General features: G+C 39.1%; 1 protein-coding gene across 2 annotated transcripts in view; it reads right to left on the bottom strand.

Moving 5' to 3' along the window:
• The window catches only part of plcb3 (phospholipase C, beta 3 (phosphatidylinositol-specific)), a 76,953-nt gene that overhangs the window by 17,056 nt on the left and 41,833 nt on the right, over nt 1–18,064 (bottom strand). For both annotated transcript variants that reach the window (XM_088348749.1, XM_088348750.1), the window contains exons 3-15: nt 16,376–16,444; nt 12,604–12,741; nt 12,391–12,470; nt 11,075–11,128; nt 10,922–10,994; nt 8,911–9,011; nt 7,119–7,285; nt 4,688–4,834; nt 4,462–4,619; nt 4,298–4,380; nt 2,008–2,092; nt 582–729; nt 403–504 (exon numbers count right to left, since the gene is read on the bottom strand). In XM_088348749.1, coding sequence (XP_088204875.1) covers nt 403–504; nt 582–729; nt 2,008–2,092; nt 4,298–4,380; nt 4,462–4,619; nt 4,688–4,834; nt 7,119–7,285; nt 8,911–9,011; nt 10,922–10,994; nt 11,075–11,128; nt 12,391–12,470; nt 12,604–12,741; nt 16,376–16,444 — 1,405 coding nt within the window. The remainder of the gene's footprint in view (nt 1–402; nt 505–581; nt 730–2,007; nt 2,093–4,297; nt 4,381–4,461; nt 4,620–4,687; nt 4,835–7,118; nt 7,286–8,910; nt 9,012–10,921; nt 10,995–11,074; nt 11,129–12,390; nt 12,471–12,603; nt 12,742–16,375; nt 16,445–18,064) is intronic.

Genomic DNA, 18,064 nt, shown 5'->3' with positions numbered 1-18,064 from the left:
TTTGCGTTTTTGGTCAGCGAGATTTTTTGACTGATCAATCATTGCACTGATAAATACAGTAAGTGTACAAAAATAACAATGTTTATACATGAATAAATATGGAAGCTCTTATTAAGCAGGGCACCTTGTACAGAGACCTCTTGCTACTTCGCACTTAGGTTATCGCTCGTTCACTGCTTTGAATAAATTTTATTTATCGTCATTGATATAACCAATAGCAAATGCTATTATGGGGACCGGTTAGAGGGGGCTTTGCGTGTTGGGTGGACGTAACTGTGTGTGCGAGTGTCATAGGCTGGTTTATGCTGTCAGTCAAATAGCAAGGTGGGCACACAAGACAAACAGTGGGATCCGCTCCATTCGGGACGGTTGCATTTTAATTATCGCTGACACCTGTCTCACCGATAGACTTGCGAGGATCAGCGTCTTTGACCATCCTCTCGGCAAGCTTCTCCTCCGCATTGGACAGGAGTTGCCCTACCTCACCGTCCAGCAGAGGGCACTCTACACCCAAAAAATAACCCCTCAGCTTTCAAATGCAAGATTTTGATCATTTTCCTCTTCTTGGTCGTTGTACCAACCTGTGTGAGGTGACGACTGTTCCTCTATTTCGCGTCGCCGAATGCTGCCACCGCTAGAGGGTCGGTTGTGTTGGTGCTTTTTCTTGTTTTTGATGAGAATCTTGCCCATCATTTCTTGTGGCGAGGGCAGTGCCTGGCCTGGGACTAGCTGTCACCAAAAGCAAAACAGAAAAAGGAACCCTCCGTTGCTCAACTTTATTCTGAAGACTTCAAGTCCTACATTAATCAAGCTCCTTTCATACCTGTCAACACGTTTTCTATGTACAGTGGAACCTTGGTTCTCGACCATAATCCGTTCCAGAACCCTGTTCGAAAACCGCTTTGTTCGATCACCGAAATCGTTTTTCCCATTAAAAGTAATGTAAAATCGTTTTAATCCGTTCCAACACCCTGAATGTTTACCATGAACGTAAACATGAAGCTTCCGTACGAAAGATTACGCCAACATGAACGTGTAAAAATAAAAAAATCAGGTCGTTTACACGTCATTTAGGACCCGGGTCGCCGCAAAAAGTGGTGAGCGGTTAAAGGATAGAGAAAAGAATTATGAATAGGATTTCTTACTTTTGTGGTGCTCTGCAGAAGCCATGCTCTATTCCCTCAAAAGAAGGGAAACTCGCACACCTTCTTCATATTTTGCCATTATTTCTTTCTTAAATGCAATAGTTGTACGCACTACTCTTCTTTTTTACCTGTAGCAACTTTGAGCTTGCACCGACCTTCTTCCGAGGCATAATTAGGGGCTAAAACTCTCCGTTCACCGATATTAAAAGCGAAAGCGAAAAGAAGTGCGCGCTCACGTCATAACAGTTCTTCACAAGGGGTGGGGGCAATCTACACGATCTACACCCGCACGCCGCTCAGCAAAGCACCCTAACGTACCGGCGTTCGAACTCCGATTTTTTGAACAAAAAGCGAAGCAAGAATTTCTCTAAATTTTTGTTCGAGAACCGATTGGTTCGAACTGAGAGGTTCCACTGTATTTTATACCATTTTTAATTATTTCAAATTGTAAACGGCCTACAACAGTTATTGTATGGGAAAATTAAAACATAATTAACATGTTTTTTGTTAGACCGATCTCGTCTTTCCCATTTAGGCTCCAGTCTGAATCGTCTTGGTCAATGTTTGCAGAGGACAAGCTTTTATTTTTCACGTGTATTGCTCTACCTTCCTCACTCTTATACCAACAGTGAGGGTTTTCAGTCATGTGAGGAAAGTACATAATGAGTATCTGAAGACAACGGGAACTAGATGTAAGATCTTAGGACCGAGCCTTTGCTTATCACATAATATGGGGAGCCATTGGCTGAGGATGACAGGTATGATCTTTGGACTGTTTCATTCACAAGAAATATCAAAGAACATTGCCCGGGTATTAACATTCCAAAGAACAAAGACATATTTGAATTAAGATGAAATTTACCGGATATTTTTCGAGTGGGTCAATAAGCAAGGCGTCTCCAAATATGGTCCGACAATACTCCGCCATCTTTGCTTGTTGTTTGGCTCTGAAAATCAAAAACAAATTGAAAAACATTTTTAACTTCTTGGACCTATTCTCCTTCAAAGCTTTGGATGTGGTTTATACAGTAAACTTCGGTAAGTATGCAATGATTATTGCAATATAACAGAAATACAAATATTTTACAATAGGTTTTTTAGTACTCAAATTGTTTTAGATATATTTCATTTCAAATTAATTAAATTGTATATCTTTATGAGCCTGCAATTTTCAAAATGTTCGGCATCATAACAATTTAGCTTTTGGTAGAATTTGGTTTAAGTTACTTGTGAAAATAAGAAAAACATAGGAAAATAAAAACTGTAAAAAATAAATACATTCTTAAAATGATTATCAGTCATAAAATAGTTTTAATACTTAAAAATGACTATTAAAAACATTTTTACCTATTTCACTCATTCTAAAACCATATTCAGTAAATCTAATATACTTGAATCCATCAATATTATATGAAGTTTCACAAGAACATTTATCCATCTATCTAATATCTATACCTATCTATATCTAAATCTCTCTCAAATATATATATATATACTGTATATTCCATATTTTCCAGAATATAAGGCACACCTTAAAAACCCCAACTTGCCCAGAAATTTGAAACAGCGCCTTATTATCCAATGCGCCGTATATACCGGGAAATATGCATGATAAAATTGGAAATGCATAGCTACAATTAAATGATTCTGCATACAGAAACTGTTCTGCCTTTGAGAAACATGTAGAGTGGTCTTTGAGTGCCCTTCTTGGTTAACATGTTAATATCTGGTTGCTAAAATTACTTTTTGTGATGCAATCAGATGTCTTAAATTTTAATTCATATACTATGAAATAAATCATTTGAATTCAAATGTATTTATTCATTTTGTATGCAATTCTAGCTCTTACAGTTTTGTTAAATAAGAGAGCTCAAGAGCCAAGAAGAGTTACGCAGGTTCGAGAGCGTTCTCCATTCGGGCCCCGGTGCTGTGGATCTGTGTTCGATCTGCAACCTTAGTGGAAATGTTTAAATCCTAGCTTAAAACACACTTCTATTCTATAGCATATGAATAACCTATATATGACAATATGTGTATTTTTTGTTATTGCAACATCCATTGCAGCCTGGTCATCCTGGAAGGGGGATTACCTCATGTGCAGTTCCTTCTTAAGGTTTCTTCTTTTTCCTCATGTTGAGGTTTTTGAGTTTTTCCTTGCCCTCTTGTAGGTTTTAGATCAGGGGATGGGGTAATAATAGTTTGTGGTTTGCAATAATCTGTGGTCTGCGCAGCACTTTGAGACTCTTTGTGATTAAGGGCTATACAAATTAACATGACCTGACTTAAATAAATCCATGTTATAGTCCAGTGGGGGGGGGGGGAACCCCCACAAAATACTTTTTATTGGGGGTGCGCCTTGGAAAATATGGCATATATATTTGACTACTATTCGAGCCCTTGCGGCCCCTTTTAAGGATTTTTTTTACATTAAAATAAATGGAGTTCGGTAACTTCACAAAGGTATATGCAGACATGAAAGTGGGCCAAGGCTTAAAAAGTTGAGAAGGCTAAGGGCGAAATACCATATTTATTTGTGTATGACACGCACCCCTAATTTTTGGTTAAAAATTGGTACAAAAATGACTTTTTCACTGCTCAAACTAAGCATTGATTGTGACAATTGTTGTGGCCATGATTCAAATTATTTATTGACAATATGAACACATAACTAATGTACATTTTATTGAATGTCCTTCAAAGTCCGATTCATCATACACAAAAGAGTTGTTTCCCTCGTTATGCTTTTTTTTGCGTTTCTTTTAGGAAGTCTCTCTTGTTTCTCCATTTTCTAACATTTGTCTCTGGTACCGTGAATACAAATAGTGTAATAATGAGATTAAACCCTATGCACGTTACACAATAAATAGAATAATCCTGCCCACGCGAACTACACTTATTTTATTCAAATGCCCGATTCACTCTGGGAAAGCGAACAATAAAAATATTGTCCTCGGTTCTATACATAGGTCAACCTTTTTTACTTCAAAACGGTGAATTCCTCCTAAACGTGAGAAATTGTTATGCTTTTGAATGGTTGTTTTGAAATTGATTATATATCTGATATGTGGTACAGTAACTTCCCCTTTGCAAGGCTCACTGTATAATTTATATCCCTCTTCTGTGATGAACCAGTTCGCTCTACTGACACTTACGAATCAACATGATTCTCAAAGGACAGGATGAGAGGGTACGGCGAGGTCTTAAAAGCACTTTCTGCAATAGCTTCAATCACCTCCTGCAATCAGAAAAAAACCCACAGCGTGCTTGCTGTAACCATTATCCACCATATGGTCGCATCCTGATGCACAAAACCCACCTTGAAGGGTATTTCAGTGGTCATAGTATAGCCATGGGTGATGCGGGGCTCTTCCTCCTGGGTCCGGTCCTTCCAGCAGTCCAGTTCGACGCAGCGGCAGCCGGTGAGCAGCACTTGCCTGTACATCTCCACCGAAGACAAGCCGGTTATCTGACCCACTGCAAGTAGACAGAAAAAGGCAGTGAGAGTTGTGCCGGAACAGAAAGCAAGTGCTCCGCCGACGTACCAGTGAGGTACGTATTGTGCGAGGAGTTGATGAAATAGTGTGACAGCGGCTGATTCATATCGTCGATGTTGTCCAATCTCTCCGGAGGAACGATGCTGTTTTCCTCCCCTCCCAGATAACTTGTGAAGGCCTGCAGACTGATTTGGTCTGAATGAATGAATAAATGAATCATTAGATATTATTTTGAAATAGCCATAAAAAGAAAGAATACATTGGAAAAAAACCCTCAACATGTTCAAAAAAACAGTAGGAGGAAGTACTGTAAACCCCGGACTCAGGCTTTGTAAATTCAGACCTTCCAATGCCAATTCTCTAAATTGTCCAGTGCCACTAAGAAAAAATATCAGGTGTGACACATCTATTTTGCAGAGCCACAAATACAACTGTGATTTACGTATGCAATTTTTATTCTTGCGTGTACATAAAGACATTATTTTATTTTTTTTATTGAATATGTTTGTGAATCTGAAAAATCTTGTGTGTAAATATTTTTTTTAAATCAACCTTTCCCAATTTGGTGTTGATTAAAAACACCGTAATATGAATCTTAAATTTTCAGTTGCAGGAATTCTTCCCATTACAATTTACCACTGGGAAACTCTACCTTAGTTTTTTGCATGATCCATAATAAATGTCCATATTTGATATGTAATCTTTGCACTAATACACATTTCATAGTGCCCTATTCAGTTGTGGCACGCATCTGCCCTCTTGGGCGAGACCCGTAGGGGGCGATGAGGCTTCGTAGGACGATGCCATAAAAACAAATTCCAGCTGACATTAATAACGATGGAAGAAATACAAAGGCAAAGCCAAGCCACTAGAGAGCAGTGTCAGCGCCATTATTTACACGGACTTGTTGAGAAACGTGGCAACAATTTCAAGCATCCACAAGCACTTCACCCAAAATTCTAGCAGTTTTCAATCTTTGAAAACAACATTAAAATTTAGGGTTTTTTAAGGATGCCAAGCACCTGTACATACCCTGTACATGAAACAGTTTCTATAGTGTTTCTTAATGTACACTGTCCATAAATGTTAAACAATGTGTTAACTGATTTCCAGTTCGGGTTTTTTGTCATATTTGGGCCAGTATTAGTTCTGTGGGCAGAGTTGCCCCGACAAAACTACATAAAGCGTATTTTTAATTACCGTAAAATCCGGACTATAGAGCGCACCTGATTATAAGCCGCACTCACCACATTTTGGGAGGAAAACTGATTTTGTACATACACAAGCCGCACCTGTGTATTAGCCGCATGCGCCCACATTGAAAATACGCAATACAAACACGAAATTAAGCCATACCCAGTCCAAAAAACACAGCCGGCAAAATGAACGGAAAATGTTACCGATACTTAAAATTTAATGCAGACCTGCAGAGTCCAAGTTCCCGTTGAAAGTAATCCAAGGAAAAAAGTGTATATTTCCAAAGGTAAGGGTGGGAAAAATATATATCCACTATTGTCGGCCGCGTCCACAAACAAGTCTCACCTTTAACCCACTTCCCGTCAGCCCGCGTTTGCCCCACCCCCTCTTTCTCATTTGCCCGTTCAAAACATATCAGAATACGTTTCTAAAATAAATTCATTACAAAAATATTCAGTACATATTATACATGGTTACACATATTTACAAAGAAAGACGGTAAACCGAGAGAGTTTTCAAAGCTTTAATAATAATATTATAACTTTCATCCCAAACCGTGCCTGTGAAGGGTAGCAAAATGCTACTAGGAACACGCTCGCAACGCATTAAATAACTCTATTAAAAAAACATAGCGTGCTTGTAGTAAGCACGGTAAATCGTCCTCATCTTCCACCTAATAACTGACGTCATCAAAGTCGTCTTCCTTCAGTATGGGAAAGAGACTTTGTCATATAGACGTCATCCCACGCTCTCCCTTATATCAAAAACACGCTAACGTCACGCTCGCAAAGTAAAGTTTACGTGCGGTAGCTCTGTTTCCTTCTATATCGGTCTGCTCGATTGAGTTGACCTCGAAAGTTGCGTCATGTGCCTTTCTTTTTCCCATTTGCATGATGAGATTACATCTACGATAATTTAATTTGTGCACAAGCTAAGAAGTTGCAGTCTAAATCTTACCTTTTGTACTCGAGCGCTGCTGGCGGCCGTTAGAAAAATTACATAAATTGGCCGCATCACTGAATAAGCCGCAGGGTTGAACATTTGGGAAAAAAGTAGCGGCTTATAGTCCGGAATTTACGGTAATGATGACTTACTACAATCAAAGTACTATCTTGAGCACAATTAATTCCCTTTATTCAATTTGTAATAGTTATTTGACGCTTTCCCCTGAGAAAACACAATTATCTGTAAACATTACAAATTTGATTATTATCAAACGTCTGTAGGCAAGATGTGGTTTTCGAGCCTTGGTTAACATATTTTCCCACAATCCAACACTGACCTCTCTCCAGCTGGCTGATGTTGGTCTCGTATTTCTCCATGATCTGTCGGACCTGCTCTCTTTTGAGCGGTGGGTACAGCACCTCGTTCAGACGAGAGTCTCGCTGGCGGCGGTTGATGAAGTCGGTCAGCTGGTCCATTGAGTTAAAAGGCTTCCCCTTGGAGCCGCTGAAGTGGCCAAAACAGGAAGGTGAAATACATTGGTACCTCATAATATGAATACCTCTACACTCGAGAGTTTCGATATACGAGTTTTTTCTTTAACAAAAAACATGCTTGCTTTACGAAGGAAAACCCAGTTCACGAGCAGTACCAGATGCTACCACTAGAGACCTCTCATGACCGCTCACTGCCTGAATAATTTCAGTCCAGTTTGCACACTCCTGCTATCAAATTCTGCGCGCTTGGTTAAACCAGTATAGTATCTGTATTCTGCAGAAGTTTGTTTTGGTCTAATCTCTTTAATTGCATTCGACAGCATCTCCTTTTTATGACCTTAGCCATGAGTTCGGGAAAGGAAATAAGTAAAGAGTCTGAGAAAAAAAGGAGAACGATGGCAATCGAAATGAAGCAAGAAATAATAGAAAAACATGAATGTTCGTGTGAGTGACCAAGCCAAGGAGTACATTTGGGAAGCAGCGAGTGCCGATCACAAAGCCGTGGAAGAATTTACGCCGCGCTTCACTGCAATAATTTCCAAGGGAGGTTATATTACTGTTGCAAAAAAACAGCGAAAAGGAAGATGAACAAGAGGAGCTGGCGTCTACAACGGAGATTAGAGAAGTTCCGGCTAAGTGGGAGGAAATTGTTGAACCCTAACCCTAACCCCTAACCCTAACATGCTGAAAAAGTGGCAATTGGTTGTGCAACAGCTCTCTTTAATGACACTTAACCTTTAAATTTCCCTAACATTTTCAAGGGGATGCAACGACACACCTCCTCGGATAAGTTTTTTTCTCTTTTTCAAAAATACCAGTAGAAGGTGATAGTGTTGCGAGTCCAGCTAAAAGGGCAAAACAAAAGTAAAGAATGAAAACTGAAACGGGCAAAATAAGAATTTGGTGTGTTCAGGATCATTTGAAGTTGCAGTATCTTGAATTTTAAGAGTAGCCGACTCCCTCCTTGGAGAGTGGTCATAATAAACTCACATTTTATTTTGTTAATATAATCTTTTTAATCTTTAACCAGCTCAGTGGCCTCGGGGGTATGGCGCCCGCCACGAGACTGGGAGGTTGTGGTTCAAGCCTCGGCCGAGTCATACCTAAAACTTAAACATTGGTACCCGTTGCCTCCCTGCTTGGCGCTCAGCATTCAGGGGTTGGAATTGGGGGGTTTGGTCACCTAATGACTCCCAACACCTCAGTTGGGTTGAGCGAGGGGGCTGGGAATCCCTTCCTCTGAATCAATCTCCCAAAAAGAGTCAGAAATGACTCTAGCCACCTCCCACTAGGGGGATATGGCTGTGGTATATATATATATATATATATATATATATATATATATATATATATAATATAATCTTATTACTGTATATTTTATCTTTAATTACCATTTGAAAGTGTTTCAGTGACCATTTTATAACATAGCTATTGAGAGTTCAGACTGATCCTTTTGGGAGGTCGGGATAGGGCCATTTAGTTCTAAATGATTTTATATCAGGAAAATTCGCTCGTTACACAAGCAATTCGAGCTACGAGCTTGAACAAATTAAGCTTGTATGTAGAGGTACCACTGCACACATCACCCCCATCATACGAACAAAAACAACAGTGTGCAAACAGTGTAACGCTTGCCTTTGCACAAAAATGCATTGTATCTCAGACCGCGGGCATAGAATGTTGAGAAACTTCTGGAAGGCCTCCCACGTGAAATCGTCTGGCTTTAATCCATCTGACTGCAAAGGAGAAGAAAAAGCATCACATATAATCCAGGAATCTTTGTTAAACAGGTCTGAGATAACGCAACACGCAGAACAAATCGGGCCCATGTGTTCAGAGTAAGAAGCCGAAGAGAAGCGCTGACAGTGACGGGTGCACAAGTCTGCCCTTATGCTTCTAGTCTTGTGACTCCGTATTGATGGTTGAAAGAGATAATGGAGACAAAAGAAACACAGTTTGAGCCACAAACTGTAAGCACCGCATCTTATAATGTTAGAGTATTTTGTGACACAACCCATTCAAAAGAAGTCATAATTTATTTTGTTTTATAGAAGAAGGGTTTATTTGTCACTTACAATGTAAACAGTAGAATAAAATAGTAGATTGTTTACTACAGAGCGGTTGTGTTTTTTCCGCATTTATTTTTTTTCTTTTCGGACATATTGCAACAAATAGGTTTCATACACCTTTTTCATGGCCAAATTCAAGCACTTTTTAAGGAGTTTACATCCAATTTTCAAATTTCTCAAGTACCGTTAAAATATCGGATGTGCATTATACATTTTGCAGAGGCACACATATATATGCAATTTACATATGCGATTTCAATCTTGCGTATGCATTTATCAAGGCATGTGGTTTTCAGATCTTGAGTAAATTGCGAATATATTTGTTTTTGATACAAATCTCTTCCCATGGTGTAAACATGACATCTAATAAATGTAGCTTTCCCTTTTTAGTCCCAGTGTGTTCTTCCCATTACAATTTACCACTGGGAAACACTACCTTATTTTTTTGCAAGGCCCATAATAATTGTCCTTAATAGATACGTAATCCTTGCACTAATAGAAATGTCATTACGTCCAGTTTAGGTGGAGCATGCAGCTGTCCTTTTGGGTGAGACCAGTAGGGGGCAATGATGCTTCCTAGGAAAATGCTGTACAAATTAATGCCAGCTGCATTTAATCATAAAGGAAGAAGAAATGCAATGGCAAAGTAAAGCAACCAGAGTGCAAGGTTGGCATCATTTTTAAACAGACTTGTTAAGAAACAACTTAAATTGGACACTAATTTAAGTGTTTACAAGCCCTCTATTCAAAATTCAAACACTTTTCAATCCTTGAAAACAACATTTTCAAGGTTTTCAAGCACCCGTCCAAACATTTGCAATTTATTTTGTTTGGAAGGAAATATGTCCATGTATTAGTTCCCAATGTCTTTCAAAATGGCGTTATCACCTGCTATCAGTGACCGAGACAATCCAGGTTAGAGACGAAATGAGTAAAAAAAACTTTTTCAATGTTTTTCTTAAAATATTACCCGGACAATACTTTTCATACGGGGTGCACAATTTGAATGATCAAAAAACGTATAAAATACAGGCAAACGTAGATGTTTACAAGTATGAACTTTGGACCCTTCTTCTATCAATTAGTCTAACTAGTTAACGTGTTTTTCTTAATGAAAACTATTGTTTCTTAGTAAATTTTGAAATGTCTTGCTCTCTAAGTTGTCCAATTCCTGGAGACAGAGACCCACATCATACATGACTCATCAGTACCCCAATTCGTAGCCCCTTTAAATTTAAAGCTAATAATGTTCAAAAGATTCTTCTCTTTTTCTTTATTGATTATAGATAACAAAAATACTTTATAAATTGCATTACTCATTATGCCCAGTCTGTGTCATTTCTTGCCTGTGATTGGTATGTTGCCACACGTGGATGCCTGTGATATACAACTGTGGAACGTTGCTGCTAACTTGTGGGTGTTTTAAAAAAACTACTTTGATTACATTTTTTTTATATGGTCGCGGAGTTTCTGTTATTTAAATAGGGCTTGTAAAACGGGGGCGCCCGCGCCCCCATGGTAAAAAAAAAGTTAATTAAAACTGATTTTTGACTGAATCATTATCTTTGTGGAATTACCTTGTTGTTAACGAGCCCACTCTGCTCCAAAGCTGTATCTACCCGCCTTTTGTCAGAAAACATCTTGTGGAAACTGCAAAAAAGACAGACGAAAAATTATTGAGTCATAGCCTCTTAAATAAAATAAAGAATGCTGCTGATGTGGTCACCCACTTTTTCACTGGGATCTTGCTTTCCTGATTTACTTGCAGCTTTAACTTGGTGTACCTGAAAAATTCCATCAAGAAAATATCTCACTCTACAAAAAATGGATTCTTACGCATTGCCAGAATGTTTTTCTCATTTTATATTTTTTGTTTTTAAGATAATCTGAATTGTTTTTTGAAAAGAAACAAAAAAAAAACATTGGTCAATGTTTGCTTATTTTATAGAGCAGATTAAAGGTAATTTGTTTGCTATACCGGAACTAAATAGTTTGCTTCAAGTATAGATTTTCTTATTTTATTTGAAAAAGAGTCCAAATAGTAAGAAAAATAAAACTTAAATGGACATTGTGTGTTATTTAGCACCTCCCAGTGGTAATGAACTCAATTTTAAAATACAATATCTTTGAAAATAAAGAAAAATACAAAAACTGTTATGTATATATGCATTTCTTTTAATTACTCATAGATCGAGAAATTGGAATTTACTTTACAAAACATGAGCCTCATCTAAAAGGGAGCTGACCTAACTTTCCATCATCTTGCTGCTACGGAACACCCAAAAACCTCAGAAAGGCCGGGCAAAAAAATGAAAAGCAAAATGGTGCATTTTGGTCACTCTGAGTCTCTGTAGTCTGTACTTTGGTTCTGCTTTGTAGCACTCGTTTCCGGTTGTAGTACAAAAATCTTGTGGTCAAATCATGCACACGGTCCCTTTGAGGCAAGTTAGTTCATTTTATCTAGCAGATAGTAATTTGATATACAAACCATAAACTAGAAAATGTTGCTAGCCTTTAGTATATTTTTTAAAATAAATTAGTGCAGCCTCTGTCAGCTAGTGCGCTCGAAAAAACTCATCTTATTTTACCTTTCTTAGGGTTCGGGTTGGCATTTGGACTGTACTTGAAGAAGACCTCTTCTTACTTTTATCATTTTCACGCTACACTAACAAATAAAAACAATAAAAAAAAGACCGTGTGGATGAGCATCACCCTACAGCACCCCTCTCACTCCAATTCCTCCTACTTAATGTGTTCCACGCCGAGCAGCTTTGCTAAAAGTAAGATAAAAGCAGATAGACGCAGTGGACTATAAGGGCACTTTGAACACAGTTGGGCGATGTTAACACATACTTAATGGAGAAAATATTGAACTTTCAACTTTTGTTAGGACACCTCAAACAATGCACCCCATTTTTAAAGCTAGTAAATAAAAACTTGAAAAAAAATGTGTTTTTTTTGTAAATGAGGTAATGTTTTTTGGGGGTTTTGTTGTAGGTAATATATTTCAAACCATACACTATAAATTTGACATGTGAGTTCTTACGCTTTGAAGAGGAACGTGTTCCTTGATGCATTCTGGGAGAGTATGTTGGTGGCCAAAGTGAACAACTCATCGGTCCAAATCTGCCAAAAGCGGAAAAAGTTCCGATTGGCACCACGCCCGCGATTGTTAAGGAAGGAAGGATGGAATAAGGGCAGATGGAAGGGTGGAGAGGAAGGAGTGAAAGACGGATGATCGGACGGTTGCTACGGTTACCTTGGCGGTGTCTTCCTGCATGGCCTGGAAGTTGAGGAAAGAGATGTTGACCAGGTCGTTGCCGTGGACGACGGTGACCAGCTTCCCTTCCACGTTGTCGCCCTTTCCGAAGCCGAGGAGATCTCGCACTTTCGGGTCCTGAAGCAGACCCACAGCATGACCTCGATAAGTTGCCTGAGATATTTCTCTTTATTTTTTTCACGTTCTATGCTTAACTTCGACCTCATTTTGTCTTTGAGGCAGTGAACATAGTAGGTACCTATTCAAAGGCTCCACTCTGTGCTGGTTCAAGGTCGTGTTGGTAGTTAGAGGTTATCCATTTACTCTATTAGTGACTTAATATTAATGATTGGCCATTTGAAGTCGTGACAAATACATTTGCTCCAAGTGAAGCATGTCTCGTACTTTCTGAAACCATGAATAAGAGATCTAAATCTAGTTAAAGCTAGAGCTATTGTTGGTGATAGGAATGAGTGGAGAGGTATTGTAAAAGGATAGTGGGATGTTTGGGCGCGTTCTAAGGGATGGGCAGGGCACCTGTATGATGCAGCAGGGGTAAACCAGTGAAAGCTGTCAGGCCCTGCTGTTGAACAAAAGAGTGTGTTGTGTCACCAAAGTGACATGGCCACTTTCTTGTGTCCCGTTTCATCTGGAGGGACGAAAGCATGACCAATTTAGGTGCCGAGGTGCCTAACTTGTTTGGGTGTTTGGGCATTTGGGTTGGCCATGGTCCAAAAAATTGTATGTGTTTTTTGCCTTTTATTTTCTTTGTTATTGTATGTGTTTGTCTTGCTGTTGGTCACCCCTCTTGAGGGATATGACCAAGGTAGATAGATAGATAGATAGAGATAGATAGATACATTGAATGCAGTCTAGAGGTATGATCGGGCCTAAAAAAATCCAGCCCAACCCCACCCAGCGGGTATTTAAGCCAGAGCCCGACCAATTATATTGTTTTGAGGGAACAAGCCCGAAACAAACCAGAATTGTCATGTTTTATTTGTGAAAGCCGGGCTGGGCTTCTCTTTCATCGACTTTAAAAAAAAAAAAAAAAAGAACCACCTGTCATTGTTCTTCATTTCTAAATAAATAAATTCAGTTGTCGAGCATTCAGTGGTTAATCATTACATTCAGAGCAGCCTTTTTTAATTATCTACCCTCCATGGTTTTGTTTCTATCTTTGTGTCGGGTGGTGGAGGATCCGAGTTATGGATTCAGTTCCTTAGTTTTAAAAGGAGCCTTCGCTCTGGAAATGCTGGTCTATTAGTGATCCCAAGAGCCAAGAAGAGATGCGCAGGCTCGAGAGCGTTCTCCATTCGGGCCCTGGTGCTGTGGAATGCTCTTCCCCCTGAGATTCGATCTCCAACCTCAGTGGAAATGTTTAAATCTAAGCTTAAAACACTACTATTCGATATCATATGAATAACCTATATTTTATGTTGATAAAATCTGTGTATTATTTGCCCTCATGTAGGTTTTAGATCAGGGGATGGTGTCATAATAGTCTGTGGTTTGCAATAATCTGTGGTCTGTGCAGCCCTTTGAGACTCTTTGTGATTAAGGGCCATACAAATAAACATGACTTGACTTGACTTAAAAGAAAAACGTTTTCGCCTCTACCATGTGCAAACATGTAATCTAACCCCATCGCCACAAAACATTTTTTCTTAAGTCTATTTATTCCTACTTCAAGGTATTTTATTTTATTTCTAGGATAACAAATAAAAAAAACATCCCTAAAATAAGCAAAAGGATGCCATCTAGATGGTAGATTGTGCTAATTTGTAGAACTTTTTTCTCTATTGTAGGGAACATTCCAACTTTCAACATATGTCCCGCTAGATTCCACAGGACACAAAAAGGAAATAAATTGATAAAAGAATGATTGGGTCTGGGGTGGTTAGCGCACAGCCCCACCATGCAGATGTTCAGGGTTCAAGTCCAGCTACCGTAGCCTCCCTGTGCAGGGTTTGCATGTTCTCCCCGTGCTAATGAAAACACCAAGTTGGTGTGTGAGGAAAGAGGGAAAACTTTCTTGCTCTTAGATTCTATTGGGTCTGAGAAGTATAACAGTTATTTAGGGACATGCGCTTCTTTTTTTTTTGGGACCTTTCTCTTTTTTGATTTTGTTAAATTTTTCCACTTTGCATTCCTCTTACGCAGTTCTCAGGCTGGATTTTAGTGTAAACGCTAATGCATGCTGCGAGAAAACAGCTTGTGGGGAAAATAAATAAGACATGCCGTTTCATAGCCTCTAGTTTAGTCTTGCTGCCGAAAGCAGTAAATCAGTGAGTTCAAGGGACTCCGTGATCGTTACCCACAATCTTCTGCCCAGAAAAGGGGTTATTTTTCCTGTTTTGGACAATCTGCTGCTCTTTAATTTTGGTCTGCTTTTTCTAAATTTCCCTGACCCATCTCCGAATCGAACTCCTGAACAAAAACTGACCTAAGACAAATTAAATTGAACAGATTATGAATTGATCGAGCGATCGGAGAATACTGATCTGGTTAGTATAATAGGTTTAAACAAACTGTCGTGTTCACCTTCATCTTTCTTCATATCTTCATTCTCTATCCCTATCCCTACATGTTATTATTTAGTCTCCATTTTCGTGTTTTGTTCAATATTCTTCCATTGATTTGTTGTAAACGAATTCCCATGTTTTTTCGGGCGTGAGTCTTAAAATTTTTATTTTTTTTACAGATTAAATTGTGCATGTAGCTATACTTCGGGTTATAAGTTCAATCACAAAGTTTTTCTGTAGTTTTCCTGATGAAATAACTAAAAAGAGGTGTGGTGCTCCAAAAGGCGAGAGTCGGCCTCTACAAATTACTTTGTTGATTGGTTATCATAATTATTAGAAATGTCATCATTATTAGGCCGCACGGCGGCGCAGTGGTTAGCGCGTGTGGAGTTTGCATGTTATCCCCCTGCTTGCGTGGGTTTCCTCCGGGCACTCCGGTTTCCTCCCACATTCCAAAAACATGCATGTCAGGTTAATTGTCCAGTCCAAATTGTCCCTAGGTGTGAATGAGCGAGCGTATTGTCTGTCCCTGTGTGCTCTGCGACTGGCTGGCAACCTGTTCAGGGTGTCCCATGCCCACTGCCCGAAGATGGCTGGGATGGGCTCCAGCACCCCCCGCGACCCTACTGAGGATAAGCCGTGCAGAAAATGGATGGATGGATGATTACTATTATATACCTATATGTTACATTTCCTATATTAGATCGATATCTAATATAGGCAAAATGTACCAACTGCAAGATACGATAAAATTGCCTTATTTTACCGGGATAGCAAGTGAAAAGGTCTTATCGTTTTGACAGCGTGACACAGCAATCATGACTCTTTCCAATATCGGTTTCATGCAGTGCAGACGAGATGATGTTTGGCCTTGGTAGTTGCTTATATCATTTCCCGCTCCATCTGTGCTGTGGCTCATTAGTGCGTTGTCACCTTTTGCTACATGGGCACATGGCGTTCTCTCAAAAACTTTGGTGGCAGTCACACTTAAGCGGCACACATTCGTCAGCAGTAGGAGGCGACGCCAATACGCATGCAAATTTTCGGGCCACCAAAAGTCGCGAGGTAAAAAATATGAATTTGAAAAAATGATTCAACGTTTACACAGTTGTACTTTAGGCCTCTGCGAGTGTTAAACTTTGTTGGTATTTATTAGGGGTCCCTTGACACAAAACCAAGACACTCACCGATGCCTAAAATTCAACTTTGTTAATTTTGTCATACTAGATCTTCCACACAAAACCTACCTTCGGTTGCTTGGCGTACTTTCCAGTTCTGGTGTCCCTGATAGTGCTGATGTCCAGAATTTCCACCTCCTAAAAATTATTTTAACAAACAGAAGGGGATTAAATCATTTTACAAAAAAGAATCACGCATTGCAAGGAAAAAAAGTCCTATACCAATGACAGGAACTTTTGCTCATTTAAACAACCAGTCAATTTCTTATTTCAGGATTGTTTTTTTTTAAGATTTCTTTTTAAAAGAACACATTTTTAATTTATTCCTCTATTTAAACATTTCAGTTTTGGACAGATAGAACATGAGTGCACGATACAAAAGTATATTCTATAGTATAAAACAATGAAAAAATTCAAATGTTTGTCAAATGGCCTATTAATGAAAATGCATACACCTGCAAATATGTAAGATGCTTTTATTATGAAGCGCAAAAAAAAAAGAGACATCGGAGATGAACTTTTGAGTTGCATTTCGGTGTCTGAAAAGTGCTATATAAATTAATTTGGATTTGGATCAAGATAATCTCTTGGATCAAAATACGGTCTTGGAGCACCCTCTGTCGGACTGAAGAGCTACTCTAAGTTTGTCGCCAGATCAAGACAAAATTTATTCAAACTGTTATTTTTTGGTAGCACTTTTTAGGCAGCGAATTGCAACTCAAAAGTGCTATATAAAACATTTCATGTACCACAAGGAAATGAAATCCCCCTTTACAGGTTACGTGAATCTTGGAAGAAATGACATGATAAATTGAGGATTGGCAGTCAGGAGAAAAAATGAATGAATGAATGAATGAACGACTATAAATAAATGAATGCAAGCCAATCAGAATTGTTTGGCTTCTCTCATAACAACAGAACATAAATAGCGCCACCCAGTGTTTCTTGTGGAGCAGGGCACATAAAACTCGGATTGAAACACGTTGACTCGTCTCATCAATCATGTTTCTATTTTATCGATCCATTGTTGCAGCCCTAAAACACTTGTCACTTTTTATATACTCAGCCACACAGAATCCATGGAAAAAAATGCATATTGAACAACCAAAAGAGAACCGCATCTTGATTGGTGGGCAGCCGGCTCCAGTTGTTCATTTCCAAAAGCCGGGTCCTAGTGCCATTTTGTTCACGAAAGACACATCACTACTAAACATTGCATAAACATAGCGAACGAGCAGCATCAATTCCAAGAAGTATTCAGAAAGAATTGCAAGTCGAGTTGCACTCAAACGATGTCCTGTAGATAATAACATCAGTTCCGGGGGGAATAGAGTGCTTCTGGGTCTGTAGGACACGCACACTGGCAATCATTGAACACCACACAAAAAGACACAGAAAATTCTCCCACAGGCTGCGGTTTCATTCTGCCATCGCCATGGCGACTCCTTGAAGAGGGCGAGAAGCGAGCTAGCAAGTGTGCATGAGCGTTTTGACAGTTTCGCGACTTGCCCTTCAAAAACTCTATTCGCAGACATACAGGCCCAAACTTGTGAAATATCCTGACAGTTGAGCAAGACTGATGTGGCGTTTATGAACGTAATGGCTCTACGAGCTGGCTCCCGGGAGTGAACGACGGGAGTCGACTCCCTGTCAATCAAGAGTTGGTTTCTTCGAGATGCTTCTTTTCTCTTATGATTGGGTCAAATGCAATCATTAGGCATTCCATATCGTTGGCTTTAAAACATTTTAGTATGTCAA

This window comes from Urocampus carinirostris, chromosome 11 (genome assembly GCF_059441175.1).
Source record: "Urocampus carinirostris isolate Australia breed hairy pipefish chromosome 11, RoL_Ucar_1.0, whole genome shotgun sequence".
In the NCBI taxonomy this organism is placed as follows: Eukaryota; Metazoa; Chordata; class Actinopteri; order Syngnathiformes; family Syngnathidae; genus Urocampus; species Urocampus carinirostris.
This window is presented reverse-complemented; position numbering and strand designations above follow the sequence as displayed.